This window comes from Esox lucius, chromosome 2 (assembly GCF_011004845.1).
Source record: "Esox lucius isolate fEsoLuc1 chromosome 2, fEsoLuc1.pri, whole genome shotgun sequence".
Classification (NCBI taxonomy): domain Eukaryota; kingdom Metazoa; phylum Chordata; class Actinopteri; order Esociformes; family Esocidae; genus Esox; species Esox lucius.
This window is the reverse complement of record NC_047570.1, coordinates 27,160,645-27,178,985: the sequence shown is the minus strand read 5'-3', so window position 1 is coordinate 27,178,985 and position 18,341 is coordinate 27,160,645. Positions and strand designations below refer to the sequence as shown.

The 18,341-nt window shown below is 40.9% G+C and overlaps 1 protein-coding gene and 1 long non-coding RNA gene across 2 annotated transcripts in view; both read left to right on the top strand.

Moving 5' to 3' along the window:
• Positions 1 to 6,798, top strand: part of LOC106024192 (transient receptor potential cation channel subfamily M member 7-like) — a 34,461-nt gene extending 27,663 nt beyond the window's left edge. The window contains exons 32-38 of the mRNA XM_029114172.2: positions 1,025 to 1,173; positions 2,570 to 2,704; positions 3,870 to 3,952; positions 4,074 to 4,279; positions 4,412 to 4,463; positions 5,931 to 6,037; positions 6,273 to 6,798. Of these exons, the coding sequence (XP_028970005.2) occupies positions 1,025 to 1,173; positions 2,570 to 2,704; positions 3,870 to 3,952; positions 4,074 to 4,279; positions 4,412 to 4,463; positions 5,931 to 6,037; positions 6,273 to 6,376 (836 nt within the window). The 3' untranslated portion in view covers positions 6,377 to 6,798. The remainder of the gene's footprint in view (positions 1 to 1,024; positions 1,174 to 2,569; positions 2,705 to 3,869; positions 3,953 to 4,073; positions 4,280 to 4,411; positions 4,464 to 5,930; positions 6,038 to 6,272) is intronic.
• A 2,333-nt stretch (positions 6,799 to 9,131) lies between these two features.
• On the top strand, positions 9,132 to 14,379 carry LOC105022648. Its single transcript, XR_828912.3, has 4 exons — positions 9,132 to 9,242; positions 10,763 to 10,860; positions 12,689 to 12,765; positions 13,625 to 14,379. It is a non-coding gene; the product is annotated as an uncharacterized LOC105022648 (long non-coding RNA).
• The last annotated feature ends 3,962 nt before the right edge of the window (positions 14,380 to 18,341 follow it).

Below are 18,341 nucleotides of genomic sequence, written 5' to 3'. Positions count from 1 at the left end.
TGCCTGGTCTGATGAGTCTCGATTTCTGTTGAGACATTCAGATGGTAGAGTCAGAATTTGGCGTAAACAGAATGAGAACATGGATCCATCATGCCTTGTTACCACTGTGCAGGCTGGTGGTGGTGGTGTAATGGTGTGGGGGATGTTTTTTTGGCACACTTTAGGCCCCTTAGTGCCAATTGGGCATTGTTTAAATGCTACGGCCTACCTGAGCATTGTTTCTGACCATGTCCATCCCTTTATGACCACCATGTACCCATCCTCTGATGGCTACTTCCAGCATGATAATGCACCATGTCACAAAGCTCAAATCATTTTAAATTGGTTTCTTGAACATGACAATGAGTTCACTGTACTGAAATGGCCCCCACAGTCACCAGATCTCAACCCAATAGAGCATCTTTGGGATGTGGTGGAACGGGAGCTTCGTGCCTTGTATGTGCATCCCACAAATCTCCATCAACTGCAAGATGCTATCCTATCAATATGGGCCAACATTTCTAAAGAATGCTTTCAGCACCTTGTTGAATCAATTCCACGTAGAATTAAGGCAGTTCTGAAGGCGAAAGGGGGTCAAACACAGTATTAGTATTGTGTTCCTAATAATCCTTTAGGTGAGTGTAGTATTCAGCAGTTTTCACAAAGTGCCTATACAGACACCCAGTCAAAAACCCCAATCACCAGTGATTTTGAAGCACATTAACTAAGAACTCCCTAAATACTTTTACACCATTACACATGGATACATAAACACAGACTTTTGTTTTACTATGCTGGTGGGGAACTGAGACCTACCCCTGACCTGGAAATCTATGTTCCCCATTTCCCAGCCCTAACCCCAGGGCCATATATTGTATTTACCCCAGGGCCATATATTGTATTTACCCCCGTGGGGGCTTGCCAAATGTCCACACAATGTTAAATGACTCAGCATTGTGCACCTATGCATCACATCCCCATAGGTGCACAGAAACCATACCACACACACTCACACACACTACTGTCTTAATGTTGCCCTGTGCAGGTGAGCCAGTGACCGTTTATCGTCTGGAAGAGAGCTCTCCCAACACCATCAACAACAGCATGTCTTCCTGGGCTCAGAAAGGTCTCTGTGCCAAAATAGAATTCCTCAGCAAGGAAGAGATGGGAGGGGGGCTGCGAAGAGCACTCAAGGTACAGTTGTACAAGTCTGGGTGGGGTCACTACCGTGTGGTCATATGGTTGTACATGTCTGGGTGGGGTCACAACCGTGTAGTCATATGGTTGTACAAGTCTGGGTGGGGTCACTACCGTGTTTGTCATATGGTTGTACATGTCTGGGTGGGGTCACTACCGTGTGGTCATATGGTTGTACATGTCTGGGTGGGGTCACTACCATGTAGTCATATGGTTGTACATGTCTGGGTGGGGTCACTACCGTGTAGTCATATGGTTGTTCATGTCTGGGTGGGGTCACTACCGTGTAGTCATATGGTTGTACATGTCTGGGTGGGGTCACTACCGTGTAGTCATATGGTTGTTCATGTCTGGGTGGGGTCACTACCGTGTAGTCATATGGTTGTACATGTCTGGGTGGGGTCACTACCGTGTAGTCATATGGTTGTATATGTCTGGGTGGGGTCACTACCGTGTAGTCATATGGTTATACATGTCTGGATGGGGTCACTACCGTGTAGTCATATGGTTGTACATGTCTGGGTGGGGTCACTACCGTGTGGTCATATGGTTGTACATGTCTGGGTGGGGTCACAACCGTGTAGTCATATGGTTGTACAAGTCTGGGTGGGGTCACTACCGTGTTTGTCATATGGTTGTACATGTCTGGGTGGGGTCACTACCGTGTGGTCATATGGTTGTACATGTCTGGGTGGGGTCACTACCGTGTATTCATATGGTTGTTCATGTCTGGGTGGGGTCACTACCGTGTAGTCATATGGTTGTACATGTCTGGGTGGGGTCACTACCGTGTAGTCATATGGTTGTATATGTCTGGGTGGGGTCACTACCGTGTAGTCATATGGTTATACATGTCTGGATGGGGTCACTACCGTGTAGTCATATGGTTATACATGTCTGGATGGGGTCACTACCGTGTAGTCATATGGTTGTACATGTCTGGGTGGGGTCACTAGGTCAACCATCTATATTTAAGTTGCTCACCAAACAAGTGTTTTACATTTTATGTTCCACTGCAAGCAGTTACAAGTGTCACTATCAGACACCACAGGCTCCCAGCTACTATCTTATCAATGCACCATTTACATTACCCCACCCCCCTTTAGTCATTATTAGATTAAAAAACCTAACAATCTGGCAGTTAATATCCAGTTATGTTACGTGTGTTTGTGGTGTGCTGTTAGTGGGGAATTGCAGAGGTTTTTCCAACATGGAAAGGGTTTTCTGATTTCATTACTAATATTGACTACTCATCCTATAGTAAGTTTAGAAAATTGTAATATGAAAAACCCCAAAATGGGAGGGAAATATCTAATAGTTGTAACTTATTTAACCAGGTATATTTCCAGAATACTTGCAGTGTGCATTACTGTCCTACTCTACTGTACTACAGGTGCTGTGTACGTGGTCAGAGTATGACATTCTGAAGCCAGGTCACCTGTACATTGTTAAGTCCTTCTTACCAGAGGTGGTCCAGACCTGGCAGAGCATTTACAAGGAGGACACTGTGTTGTTGCTTTGTCTCAGGGTAGGGGAGAACTGTATACACACACACACACACACACCGGCACACCTCCCTTCTCTGTATCTGTCCTTTCTCTGCTCGGTTTATTCAAGGCAGTTTAATGTAACTTTCAGGTTCTCTCATTTGTTAATGATGGCTCACACATCTGGCCCGATTTTGACAACTAAGGTGAATGCAGTACCTTCGGAAGGATTCAGACCCCTTTAATTTCTCCACATTTTGTTGTTATTATTATGCCCCCCCCAAAAAATATATATATATATAAACAAAGGGAAAAACAATTTAAAAAAAAATGTTTAACCATTGAAGTATTCCTAAAAAAAAATGTTAGTTTGTAGAAGCACCTTTGGCAGCAAATGCCAGTTTGAGTCTTTTGGGGTATGCTTTTACACACTTGGATTTGAACAGTTTCTCCCATTCTTGAATTTCCTCTGATTGGATGGGGCGCTTTGGTGAACTGCTATCTTCAGGCTGGCTGTTCTAGTCCGGGCTGTGACTGGACCACTAAAGGACATCCATTGTCTTGATTGCGTGCTTCCAGTCTTTGTCATGCTGAATGATTAATCTTTTCTTTGGTCTGAGGTACTGTGCAGTCTGGATCAGGTTTTCTTAAAGGACCTCTCAGTATTTAGCTTCGTTAATCTTTCCCTCAACCCTGACCCAGTCTCCCAGTCCCTACTGCTGAGATGCATCCCCATAGCATGATGGTCCCCCCCACCATGCTTCACTGTTTTCATTTTGGTTTCATCAGACCAGAGAAACTTCATGCTCTGTCCTTTAACTGCTATTTTACAAACTCCAAAGGGCATGTTATATGCTTTTTACTCGATTTATGGAGTGCTGCAGAGATGGGTGTTCCTCTGGAAGGTTTCCGCATCTCTGCAGAGAAATTCTGAAGCCTTTCTTTGTGAAACATGATATGCTGCACCGACAAAGATAGCTCAACACAATATTACCAATATTAGAGGACAGAAAATTTCCACTTTGACCAATAATCAATGAAGTGGGCACATAAACACATTAATCAGTCAAATATATTGTACTTTAACAAAATAAATGTCAGTTATGCGCATTGTCAGGATTTATAAAATTACATTGACTGAACCATTGGGGTGATGCTTCAGAGTATCATGTCTACTGTTGCATTGTCCATTTGTTTTTTTCACAGGAAATTCAACAGCAGAGAGCTGCACAGAAACTGACATTTGCTTTTAACCAAATGAGGCCCAAGACAATCCCTTATTCTCCCAGGTAAACACTCACATTTCACTCCAGATTGGTCCCTTCTCATACAGTGTGACCGCTACTTTCTGACTATTAGACTAATACATGTACTACAGTAACACTGGTCATGTATCTCTCTTCTCTCTAGGTTTCTGGAGGTATTTCTGTTGTACTGTCACTCAGCAGGCCAGTGGTTCGCCATAGAGGAGTGCATCACTGGAGAGTTCCGGAAGTTTAACAATAACAACGGGGATGAGATCATCCCAACCAACCTCCTGGAAGAGAACATGCTGGCCTTCAGCCACTGGACATATGAGTACACCAGGGGAGAGCTGCTAGTGCTTGACCTACAAGGTAATATGCAACCCTACGTACCTAACTTGTAGGCTTTAGCCCTTGACCTTTCAGTGACTGAATGTCTGAATACACGCAATGCTGCTACAGCTGAAGGTCCGTTAGTAACTGTAATCTCTGTGTGCTTTTTAGGTGTGGGAGAGATTCTGACAGATCCCTCTGTAATAAAAAGTGGTGAGAAGCGGTATGTAAGCCTGTTTATGTTGTGTTTCACTGTGTTTTAAAACCTTTATAACCATCCAATTCTATTGGAAACAGCCAGAAATGGCTGTGTAGCAGACTGGGCCTGAGGAAATGTGACTGGGCCCAATATCCCAGGAAAATACAGCAAGAATACTAAAATTTTTGCGGAACCACATTGAATAATTTAGCACACATCAGAGAGGAAATGTGACAAAGAAACAAGAAACCAGGCAAGCCTAGTTCAGCCGGCCCGCAATAAAATTGGTTAATCATGGCTGCCCTCTTGAGAATCAAACCTGGGTTGCCCATATGAAAGGCATTGTCGTTTACCACTATGCCACCATGTTTGAATATTTTGTTAGACACCATTAACTAGTGTTAAACTGAGTAACGTTTCTTATTACGTTTACCTCCACCACAAATAGCATCTATGAACTTTATGGCTTTTGCCACTGGCCGTTTTAACAGCATATTAGCCATTTGTGAATGACATTGATACAATAACTACTGTATCAATATAGGTGACGATAACTTTTGTCAAGTGAAAAGACGAGAGAATCGTGTAGCCAGCGAAGTGTTTGTCTATCCTGAACAAATCCTGAGACATAATTTGAAAATCCACCAGAAATAGTCGCAATATAGTAAACAGTTCCATTTTAGGCTTCCCATTATGTATCTACTCAAGGTTGTAGCCAGAGAGGTTTTTATCTATCCCAATATAATTATATTTATCTAGTTTGTGAATTGTCAATCCTTAATATTAATTTACATAGTTCAATGATGGCTTTTATTTTGAAAAATAAAATCTGAGTTAGCATTATTAACATAATATCCTGCTGCTAGAAGAACTGTAATGAAGCCTCAAATGGCCATCACTAACAATAACTAGACCAGAGACGAGAGAATCGTGAAGCCTGCAAAGTGTTTGTCTATCCTGAACAAATCCTTATATCCACCAGAACCGTTTTATTTTAGGCTTCCTATGACGTAGCTACGTAAAAATAAATTCTGTCCTGAACCTCAGGCATAATGCATTTGACTGTTACAGGAAGCGAACGCGGGACCTGTTGTTCCGGACCCCGCTTCTCTAACCACTACGCTATATAACAAGGGTCGATCTGCCGGTCGGTCTCTTCTAGGCCAGCTCCGCTTACGCGGTCCGGCAAAAACAACGCAATCCCTTGAGCTGTTATTATTTATGGGTCATTCTTATGGGTCATTATTATACTTATGGGTCATTATTATACTTATGGGTCATTATTATACCTATAGGTCATTATTATACGTATAGGTCATTATTATACGTATAGGTCATTATTATACCGATAGGTCATTATTATACCTATAGGTCATTATTATACGTATAGGTCATTATTATACTTACGTGCCGTTGTTATACGTATGGGTCATTATTATAGGGGGCTAATCATTCTTGTAGGCACTAATAATATTCTCAACTAATCTATAGGTCATATGACATGATATTTGGTCCTGCCAACCTGGGAGACGACGCCATCAGAAACTTCCGGGCTAAACACCACTGCAATTCCTGCTGCAGGAAACTCAAACTTCTCGGTAGGCAACTACTGTATCTCTGTTTCTGTTTGCATCAGAGTGTGTCCATTACATGTTGGAGATGGGTTTTTCTGTTGCTATGGGGACTGGAAAGTGTGGACAAGTGGGGACAATATAGATTCAAAGAAGGTTCTAGGATTGAGGACGTGGTTAATTAAGCTAAATATACAAGACGGTACCTGTTTTTTGCCTGCCGGCCTCATTTCTCTCCTTTGCTTATCCTTTGTCTTTTTAGATCTGAAGAGGAATGAGTACACACCAGAAAAACTGACTTTGCCTCAGGACGAACCATACAACCCCGAAAGCGGAATAATCCACTCAGTGAGGCTCAAGGTTTGATGCTATTGGACAGAGCCAGAGAGAATTGGCCAGTGCTAGTATTCAACTGGCCATTGCCAGAGAAGAGGAAGAAGTGCTTAAACCACATTTGATCACATTTGAACCTACGGACTGCACTGCAATGCCAAGATCCTCCTGTCTGCCCAAAGAATAGGGATCAATATCTATGAACTTGTATCAGAGGCATTTAAATGCTTTGGTCGCTGGTTTGTTTGTAGGAGATCCATTCGGCCTCTATTACTCTACTGAATATCTATAGACAAAATAAAAGATCCTCCAGTCCTCACAGAGCTGGCGTTCTATGAATATCAGAAAGGAAAATGTAAGCTTTTCTTTGAAACCAATGACAAAGCAGGGGCCTCCTTATGTTTATTAATACTAGAAGTGAGGGGAGGGATAAGTGGGAAACTTTGGGAGGTTTGGTTTGGCGTCTTTTGGGAGGTTGGTTGTGCGTTGTTTTCATGTTTGTCAGTGTTTTTTCATTTTCTTTAAGGGTTATTTTGTTTTTCTGGCTTGTTTGTTATCCTGTGTTTTTAATTCTATATTTTGTTAAAAAAGAAAGAACTCTATTCAAATCTTCTGCCTACTTCTCAGTAAAACATATTTGCATCAAACAAAATATAGATACTTTAAATTAGGAGATTGTATGACTACAAAAGGATTATTATCAAGAACAAGTTATTGCAGATGTCTGAAAATATTATATGTTTAGGATAATGTTGGGTTTTAGAGCTAATGCCCAATTCACTCCTAATAACTCCTTGAAGAAGTTCACTCCCTGTACCAAAATGACCAAACTAGGCAAATGAGGTCATAGTCGATAAAAGTAGGTTCTCCCGTGCTTGAACGGTTCATGAGGTATTGCTTTAGAAATAATTCATGTAAATCATGTAATCAATCTAGGCTAATTAATCTAGTCAATTAACAGTTAAGAAGTTTTGGTAATTTGTTAAATCATGTAGTGATAGTTGATAAGCATTTTAATTTGGGATAACCTAAACCTGAAACAATGTTGGTTTGATCCCTCTAGCTTAAACAGTTAAAGATACAGAATTGTATGTTTAAAATCAGTGGCTCCCAACCTTTTTCAGTTACTGTACCCCCAAAAAAATTTGCACTGCTTGGAGTACCCCTGAAGTACCCCCTCATGTTCATTTCACTAGTAAGTCTATGGTGTCATGAGTGTTTTCAAGTACCCCATGTGGAGAGGTCAAGTACCCCCAGGGGTCCTAGTACCCCTGGTTGGGAACCACTGCTTTAAATTTAGTATTATAGCTTGATTGCCCAAGAAGCATGACCATTGTGATCTGAAACCTCTGCATCCCTGTGACTCATTAAAATCAATGTTAACTTATGAAAACATTTATAATGCTTATTATTACAAAAGTCAAATCTAAATGGAAGCAAATTGGAATAATAATGAGACTATGAGATGAAGTCTAGAGTCTTGCTTTGCCTTTGGCAAGCACATTTAATAAAGATTAATGGCCTATTACATGTACAGTGAGTAAGAGGCTAATACTGTATAGTTTTTGAGATGATGCACTCAAATTCTTCATTATGACTGCAACTGCTGGCAGACCCACGCACTCAGAAACTCTTTCACAAACACACACCTGTTGATGATAGCCAGCTGATAAAATGCCACCAGTCAACAGTTATTCATCAAGTACTCAAGAGACTTTATCTGCAACCCAAACCAACACTTACCGACAATAAGGTCCCGCTGGGAACTCTACATATTTCGTCCTTCTCACCAGTCTCATCTCCACCTAAATTTGTAGCATCTTACTACAATAATTTCAAGACTTCACAAGTTTTGGGTAAGCAATACAATTATTGTTATGTTTAACCTGTGAAGATTGAAATTAGCACCCGTTACCTTCTGCTACTGACACCCCCCACCAGTTACTGCTGTGTAAGTACAGCAAATGCAGTAAGAGACAGCTGCTTTGTGAAAACCTTCAGATAAATATCTAGATTTTCATTTGGAGATAATATCTTGATGAGTACAAGCCACGGACTGATACATTCCCATTGTGATTGTAAATAGATAGTTTCCACATCAGTTACATGTTATTTAAAACCTTCAATGGAAATGCATTGAATACAATCTCACTCAGAAGTCATAGCTGTGAAACACAGTTGAACTTCAGTTAACCGCTGCATACAAGCCAGGTGATCTCCCCCTCTCCCCTCCAAAAAGAATGTAAAAAATTGACAGAACACTTCATATAAAACATAGAATTATTATGTTAATTACTTTGTTTTAGGGAGTTGTTTTTGTTCTTCGGGGAGGGGGCTGTATCCAGTGTGAAATGGGGGGCCTGGTGAAACAAAACATCGCTCTAGAGTTACACCCAAATTAACAATGTAATTATGTAATAGGTTATGTGTAATAACAAAATGGTTGATTTTTATGATAGTGAGCCACATCAAAGATTTGAAGTCACCGCTGAAAAGGCAAGATTCTCACCTGTCCACACATCACACTAAATTTGATTAATTAACATAGGTCCCCAAATGTGGGGTACTTTCGTTTGAAAGGTTCCATTGAAGTATTGGCTGAATGACTGTTCTTAATATGAGTCTTGAACATACTAACTGCTAAGTCAACCCTAATTCAGGAGAGGAGGCTATGTGTGCATGCAAATAAGATTCTCCCAAGGTTTTGAAGTTTCTTCCTGTTCACACTAGATTAACCAGTCTGTTCACCTGCCAGCAGGTAGGCTGGATAAATGGCTCATCAGTGACTCAGCAGATTACAGCCCCTCTTCACTCACTTCTGTCTAACACACAAATACACCGGTCCCAGAGAGGAGAAACTACCAAGGGAGATGTCGGTAAAAGTACACATAGAATATTGGTAAGTTATCAGATAATGTTTTTCCTACATGTGCAGTTTCTTATTCGGACATGTTATTAGGAGATCTGTTGTCATTCCCACAAAAACTATTGACAAATTGTCTGAACGTATTGGTGTACATTATCATAAGTGATAATTACTGGTTGGACAGCAATTGGTAATTTACTAACGTTACCAGAATCTTAGGGAACTGTAGCAATTAACAGACAATATAGAATGTTTAGTTGTGATAGCATAACATGGGAAACAAAGTTTATTTAATGTCTATCTGAAGTGATTCTATGATGCTAATGTATTCTAAAGCATATTGTTATAATTTAGGTGTAGGTTTTATATATACTGTTTTTTATTATGTGTAAGGTATAATAGTTTTAAGAAGCTAGTTTTAGCAAGAGGTAGATGTTTTTTTTATTTCAAAAAATTCTTACAAAAGCCTTGTAATTTCCACAACATATACAGCTTAGGCCTGAGCTAATACAATAAAGATACATAACATTAATAATAATAACAAAATATAATATAACAAACAAATGAGGGGTTAGAGTTCAGTCAAGTTTGATAAATGGTTGTATAAATTTAGGGATTTCTTAGATTTTTACAATTTCAGAGATTGCAAATAGTGATATTTAATTAAAAAATATCCTAAACATGCAGGGGGACCTATACTGGCAAAACATATTTTGCCAGTATTATTAAATTGTTAAATTGTAAGGTTCTGTTCTCCAATAACAAGTCAAATCTGATACTTCCGTAATCCAGGGTTGGCATAATTAAACTCTTTTCTATTATCCAAAGCAAGAGGTAGATGTAAGGGAAATTATCAAATGGAAGTAAGCAAGGACAAAACAGAAGTGATGAACAGGAAGTATGACTTTTAACCAGCTGAGTTTGAGCCAGTGATCTGCAGGGCTGCTGCTGGATGCTATTGGGACCTTCTGCATTTTACTTGCAACTATGCCAGTGGGGATAGTGTCAGTCCTAACACTGCCAGAGGCTGTTTTTTTTTTTTTAACATTAACTGATATGTACTCTAGGCTAAGGGTTATTATCAGATATTTTAAATGGAAAATGCTGCATTAGGCACCTTGAAATGTTTTATTTTGTTGTCTTGGACTAAAAAGATCATTTGTGTTAATCTTTTTGCAGTTGTGTTCTGTTCTATGTTTCTATGTTTGTATTTGTAATGTTGATAGGATCATTTCGCTTTTCACTTGTTTTTGAAAAATGTTAAAGCTCACGAGAACCCCAAAAAACATAATTTATGTACACTAAGATTCGATTTGAGGGCATTTGTGCAATTGTTTTGCAATTTAGAAATTATTTTTAAAAATCTACATATACACTTTTTTTCTATACACTTTCTTTGAAAAACATAATTGAAGACACACTTCTTAAAAAAAATATATAAAAGCATGTACATACAAAATGTATGAAATACTGTAGTCCAATGCAAAGTTATTGATTTTACATACATACCTACAGCCTGTGTAACATTGTGTGTGTGTTTGTTGTGGTCGCAGTGGAGGATGAGGGTACCGGTCTCGCTTCCAGGACCTGGCATCTGCCATCAAGCAGAACGTTCCTGACGCAACAGTGACCGGAACCCAGGGGCGGCGTAGTAAGTTACCTGCTCAACACAAACAGTTGGAAATCACCCCAAATAATATACCTAGAAAAATGTGTATCTCTTAGTAGAAATCCCAATCATGCGTTTGATGTCACACACAGAAACCATATGCGAAATCAAAGACACTACTGCCATACATTTGTTTTTGACAAAAAAAAAGTATAAATCAGTTGGCCACCTTCTCATGGTTGTAGTAATAACTTTGTTCCCAGAAACTTCCATCCAAATTTGTATGAGATATGGTGTAACAGCCCATCAAAATTGGCCTTCATTGTATAAGTTAATAAGTTGTGAGAAATTCCAGATGGTTTTGGCTTAGTCTACCAACCAATCAACTCCCCAGGAGTGTTTTGCACCCAAGCACCAATCCATATGTTGTGTTGTAAATGCAGCACTGTATTGAGATAGAACAAGGCTGTTCTTGTTTCAATAAAACTTGTCTATTGTGAAACAATCATTTATACTACATTTGCTAATTGAAGGAACTTTATATTTTGTTGTTGGCTATTAGCTGGTTCTCATTTGCATTGTTAAGTGGCAGGCAGATTTGACTGGGTGTAATAATAGTTTGCTTAGATACACTGATGAACCAAAATATAATGACCACTCACAGGTGAAGTGAATAACAGTGATTACCTCCTAACCAGGCACATGCCAAGGTCAGGGTAGAATAAATTATAAGCGCGGAATCAATTCTCATAGTCAGTGTTGGATGCAGGAGAAATGGGCAGCAGTAAAGTGCCAAATTGCTATGGCCATACGACTAGGGGAGCTCCTGGTCAGCAGCGGTGAGTACCTACCGACAGCGTTCTGAGGAGGGAAAAACCACAAACCCAAGGCTCATCAATGCGCGAGGGCAACGAAGGCTTTCCCGTCTAGTCCAAACTGACAGAAGATCTACTGAGATCTACTGAGATCTACTAAGGGAGGACTGCTGCGAATGGGGCTGAGTAGCTGCAGACCGGTCAGAGTGGCCATGATGACCCATGTCCACCGTCAAAAGTGCCTACAATGAGTACAATAGTGAAGGGAAACTGGACCTTGGAGCAGTGGAATTAGGCCACCTAGTCTGATGATTCCCGTTTTCTTTTACATCACATGGACGGCCGTGATGTAAAAGGACTTGGTGCCAGATACCACAGGACAGCATGATGGGTCTTGTGGGGTCCATGCCTTGGCAGGTTGGTGCTGTTTTGACGGCACCGGAGGACCAACAACATATTAGGCAGGTGATCATAATGTTTTGGCTCATTAGTGTATACCGCTTCTTTCAGAGTCACACCTTGCATTATTTTAATTCGCTAAAATCTATGATGACAAACATGAAGGTCCCAGAGAATGATACAGTCAATCCCAAATTGTGACAAGGTTACTGGAGTAATAACTGGTTCTACATAATAAACTGGTTGTGTTCAAGAAGATCAAAATGGTTGCATGCAAATGCCAACTGACTGATCTACAAATCAACTTGCAATGTAAATAACAACCCATTAGAATGTTTAGATTTGACACAAAATACATTGCATTTTTGAGTCTCTTGAACATGGACAAAACTCACAACTAAAAACATTTTTTACTTCTCTCATTGAGGTGTCTGTTTGGTTGGTTTAGTCTGCTCGACAAGTTGTGACTCTGGGTGTGAAACCTCAGTGTATACACCTTCCTGAAGTAACAGCTGCACTACAAACAGAATGAGGTCACAGATCCCAGCTGACCAGCTCACTGGACCCAGAGGATCCATAAACTAGATATGATCTTTACCACCTCAGTGGACTTTTGTTGTCTGTTCTATTCCAACAAACCATGTTTTTCCCCACAGCAAGTTTTGAGGTGACTGTGAACAGTACACTTGCCTTCTCTAAACTGGAGATGGGAGGATTCCCGAACACGAAGGAGGTGAGTGTTAGTCCTGTTCTACACACCAGGTGGTAAACACAAAGTGTCTGAACCACAGGTTAGGCATGAATGAAAGGCTATCAGACAATACGTTATGGGAGCAAAACCAGGCCAAAAGAAATGTTTTAACCTTGTAGTGTGTGCATATCACATTAGGCTCTGTGCACAAGCATATGGACGAACTTCCGCTTTAGCCAGATGTCGGCATATCATTTTCCGGTTTACTTAACTAGGAAAATGCCAGCGTTCTTTAGCCTCAAAAATGGCAAAAGAACGCTGGCTGAGCTGGAACGCTAGCGCGTCCCCATAGCAAGTGAATTGAAACGAACCTTCGTTCAGCCTCTTCTAACCTGAATGAAGCTTAAAATTCCATAGCCTCAAAAAAGCACCAAAACAGGTCCCCTCTTTTATTTTACTACTGTGACCTCATTTCACAACGAAACTGAAAAATAACAACTGGCATAGGAAGTAAACATCTGGTCCTATATGGTAATAATTGCGCATTAACTTGCGTTAAAAAAATCGCCTTTTCTGACTATTTCTAGTCTAGCGTTTGAAGTAATTAAATGCCGCAAGCCATATTCTATTAAAAAGAGGACATTCTCCTGATTAAAATGATGCCCCACTTGTACCTTGAAACTTAAATGAGTCACGTACATTATATATATCTTTTTTCTCCGTAAAACAGCATCACTCATCTTGTTGTGAGTTTAGGTGTTTACTAATGCGGATGAGTATTAGTACGTAAACCGGAAACTGCAATGCCGACTTCAAGACAAAAGCGGACGTTCGTCACTACACTGGTAACCTTGATTATCTGCATTCTCTCTCTGTAACATGTACTCTCCTTTCTGACCAGATGGTGGCAATGGTGAGGGAGGTGAGCCAGGGAGGAACAGTGGAGAAAGTGAAGAAGGATAATAAGTGCCTTCTCCAGTAGTTGAGCCAAGACCGTAGTGAAGGATTGAGTTCTTAGATGGGCTTAAGTCTGTTTTAGCATGGACATTGCCATTGAGAGCATCTGTGAGTTCTATTAAAAGTAATGTCAAATCGGCCATCATTCCAAATCCATATGCTCTACGCTTGCTTAGAGTGCCCTCCTTGGGTGGCTAGGGGTTTCAGAAATGTCATATTCAGAAAGGATCAGCCAGTTATCTTGGATGTCCCACCCAGTTGACTAGGGTAAAAAAAAATGTGCAGAAGCCTTAAACAGCAATGTCCATGTTTTAACTATCTCCATAATGGGAAATGTATAGGGACGCATCCTCACATCTTATCTCCGGTGGAGGAAGAGGAGAGCGTTTTCTCAGATGATGGGCTTCATCTGATTGTATTAATGATTGATCACATTGAAACTAGGGGATGTGAAACATGATGAAAACTACAGTCATTTCAACAGTCTGTGATCTGAGGAAAATACTCTCACCCCGTTGGTCTGTTTGGTTTATACTGTGTTCTTTTGTCTGCTTTATTTTGTTAAAATACGATATATTAGACAGTCCTGAAATTTAGATTTTCATTCTTGAATATATATTTTTAGTTAATAAACTCCAAATGTTTGGCCTGAATGTATAATTGTAAATTATCAAATAAATGCAATCATTAAATTGGTAATGAGTTTGTGTTGGGGATACACTTGTGAAGGTGGTAAATTACAGTTTAATGGCGTTTGACCAAGGCTCTACACTTGTCTTCTTTTTGACCTTAGTGCAGCATTCAAAAACATTGATCAATATATTCTTTGGGAGGGATTCGAAACCCATATTGGACCATATAAATATAATATAAATTAAATATAATACAATAAATATAATTTATAAAACTGTTGAAATCTTAAATTACGTTAGTATCAAAGTCCACATATACACTGATGAACATTATGACCACGTGTCTAATATGTTGTCGGTTCTCCATGTGCCGCCAAACAGCGCCAGTGTGCCGAGGCATGGACTCTACAAGGTCCCTGAAGTGATCCTGTGGTATCTGGCACTAAGACATCAGCAGGAGATCCCCCCCCAATTCCTGTAAGTTGCGAGGGGGAACCACCGTGGATCGTATTTGTTTGTCCTACACATCCCGCAGATGCTCAATCAGATTGAGATCTGGGGAATTTAGAGGCCAGGGAAACACCTTGAACTCTTCATCATGTTCCTCAAATCATTTCCTAACAATGGGTGCAGTGTGGCATGGGCACATTATCCTGCAGAAAGAGACCACTGATATCAGGGAGTATTACTGTCATGAAGGGGTGTACCTGGTCTGCAATGATGTTTAGGTAGGTGGCACGTGTCAAATTGGCTAGTCATCTTCCCACAGTGAATCCAGGTGGCAGAACTTCCCCAGGGTAAATGGTGCACACGTACACGGTCGTCCACGTGATGTAAAAGAAAAACGGGACTCATCGGACCAGGCAACCTTCCACTGCTCCAAAGTCCAGTTCCTTCACTCATGTGCCCATTGTAGGCGCTTTTGACCGTAGACAGGGGTCATCATGGGCACTCTGACCGTTCAGCAGCTACACAGCCCCATACGCAGCTGGGTGCAATGCACTGTGGGTTGTAACACAGTCCTTCCGTAAACATCATAAAAATTCTCTGACTTGTGCCTCACTAGACCTTCTGTTGGTTGGAACCAGGCAGGATAGCCTTCGTTGCCCTTGCACATCGATGAGCCTTGGGCACCAATCGCCCTGTCACTGTCGGTAGGTAACCACCACTATTGGCCAGGAGCACCCCACAAGCCTTGCCCATTTCTCCTGCATCCAACATGTTGACTATGAGAACTGATTGTTCACTTTCCTTCTTCGCAAACGTTGACAAGTGCCCTCATTAGGAGATTATCAACATTATTCACTTCACCTGTGAGTGGTCATAATGTTTGGGTTCATCAGTCTATATTTTCTTTTGTTTGCAACATTAAGAGACAAAATATTATTCCACAGAAATTGTAAAGTAGCCTAGACTACTGGCTATCAATTTAAAACAGATGATCTCCTATTTGATTTTCCTGGAATATGAAAATCACTTACATTCAACCTGTCTGAACAGAGAAAATGACTCATTCTCCTGTTTTGTGTCACTGCCTGTACCAAAATCAGCATGGAGAAACTAAATAAGAGCTTTCTGTTTTAGCACACCTCTTCATTTAAAATAAATCAAATAAACCTTTCAAAGGAAAGTACACTTTCCCCACGCTCAAACATATTTGAACAGTCACCCTAAAACTGGCTATAACAACTCTCTTTTTTGATGTCACAATGTAGACAGCAACGCTGAAGCAAACTGGAGTGAAATAATTCTACCGCCAGAGCAGACTATCACAGAATGCCAGGTGGTTACTGAACCTTCCAAAATGGTATACACTAGTACCAGTCATTTCCCCTGTACTCCATCTTCTACAAAATATGCCCTGGCAAACATTGCATTTAGGCACAATCCTATATAGGCCAACTGACAGTTTATCCATATTTTGACAGGATCTGGCAATTCTGCCCCTCCTACTTAAAATAGCAAACACTGTAATGCAGCCTATGTAAAAATGTGCCTTTGGTACATTATCTCTGTGATCAGTACTGGGCTCCGTGAACTGGCCCCTTAGTGGGAGAAGTGGTATGGGGGAAGCATACCACTACTCAGAATGTGTTTGGGTGTGGTTGTGAAGTGGGAGGGGTAAGGAAAACTCGTCTTTTTTTTTTTTATACATACTGTTTCGTCAATTAACGCTGTTAATCTGGGTTTTTTTTCCCCTCTTTGTTTTGTTGTTGCATTTCTGTTGCTAATTTGTCCTATGTATCTGTTTAAAAAAATATTCGAAACAAAACTGTCCCTTTCCACCATCCAAATCCAGTGCCTAGTCAATAGGTTCCAGCACCGCTTCTTAACATGCCTAATGACATCATTCGCGGTCTGTCACTAATACTGCATGTTATTAAGGCAATTCCAAGAGACCAACCTGGAGGCTGGGGAGTCGCGGTGGGAATGGAAGACCGGGAGGGAGAGGAAGAGTCCTAATCTCTTTAATCCATCAGCTAAACATTGTCTCTGTGTGTGGATGTCTGAGTAGTGTGAGTTATAATAACTAGGCATTAATGTCAGCCAGTTCCCTATGAACCACAGCTGTGATGTCCAGCTGTCAGTCTGCTGAAGGAAAACATGTCAACAGGACAGCCATAACAAACACAGTGGGCTCTCCTGCCACGTGCCAGTGTTTCACAGCAGGAAATGACCTCAGTCAGCATTCTGAGGTTCTGAAGACAATACAGTGATACTTTACGGAGTGGTTTTGTTCAGATACACAATGAATGGTCTCACTCTCCTCAACCCCTAATCTCATTTTTGGATCTCCTCCTCCTGAGAGCCTATGACAACAGCCATTTTTGGCAAGATATACTAAGCTGCCAGTGGTGAAAAATGGACCTGTCACACCTCATCAGATGTTTTTAAATGACCCCCCACAGAGCAGTGGAGTGTAGGTCAGTTACACAGAAAGGTGTGCAAGTGTGTCTGCAGGCAACGCTGATAGTATAAACAGATCGAAGCCAGCAGAGCAGATAAAACCAACTGCTTTCCCATGCAGTAGTTAAGGACTGAGTGTGTGTGTGTGTGTGATGGAAAGCCAGTGTAGCAGCTACAAGCCAGCTATAATCAAGATCAGGCCAGATAGTGACTGAGCCTCGGTACACCTTTTCGTCCCTCCTGGTTGATAAGGATCAGACAGAGATTAGTTACGGCCCTCCGGACTGATCTAATCCACCCCCTCTCTATCCAGTAGAACCGCCATCTTGTGGCTGTAGGATCACGGAGTATGGGGCTGTATTCCCACGGCCTAGGAGAGACATTTGAGTTAGCTAAAGTAGAGTGAACAAAAGATACATCTGTATGCGTTTCTTCAACAGCTCGCTACTGTGGCTCTTGCTACATGGGCGCTCTGTGTTTGCAGTTCAGAACAGGATACAACACAGCGCGGTTGTTATTTCTGTGAATATTCTGAGAATCATATCAGAGGATGTGGAACACAAGGCCTGCCTCAACTAGACTGTGTTGGGGGAAGGTGTGTGTGTGTGTGTGTGTCTCTCTCTCTACAGGATAAAGATCAGTCCTTTTGGTTTGGCTTAAAGTAATTGTGAAGCACAGACATTCAGACAAGCCCTGATACCATGGCATATGCACTTCTTTCTACCAGGTCAGTATGACTGAGAACACAGTACGTTTGACAGCATGCATAGATGAAACCAACAGGACATTTCACCACTCTACAAAAAAAAAGAAAAGAAAACACTATTCTGGCCTGCAACTTGGGGATACAGCTGGCATAAGGGTTAGAATTAGATTGATATAAAATGAAGAATAGGAAACAGTTTGTAAAACAACTGAACTTCAACACTACTGTTGTTTGCTCCTTGGGGTTTAAAGCCGGGTGTTTTTGTAAAAGCACTTTGTGACTGCTGATGTAAGAATACATTTGATTGATTGAATCTACGATTCACATGCCAAGGGTCAAGTGAAAAAGACTAGCCTGTTCACTAACCTGTAGTCCCACCCACCCAACCTACATGCGCACATCCTTTCCTGTTTCAA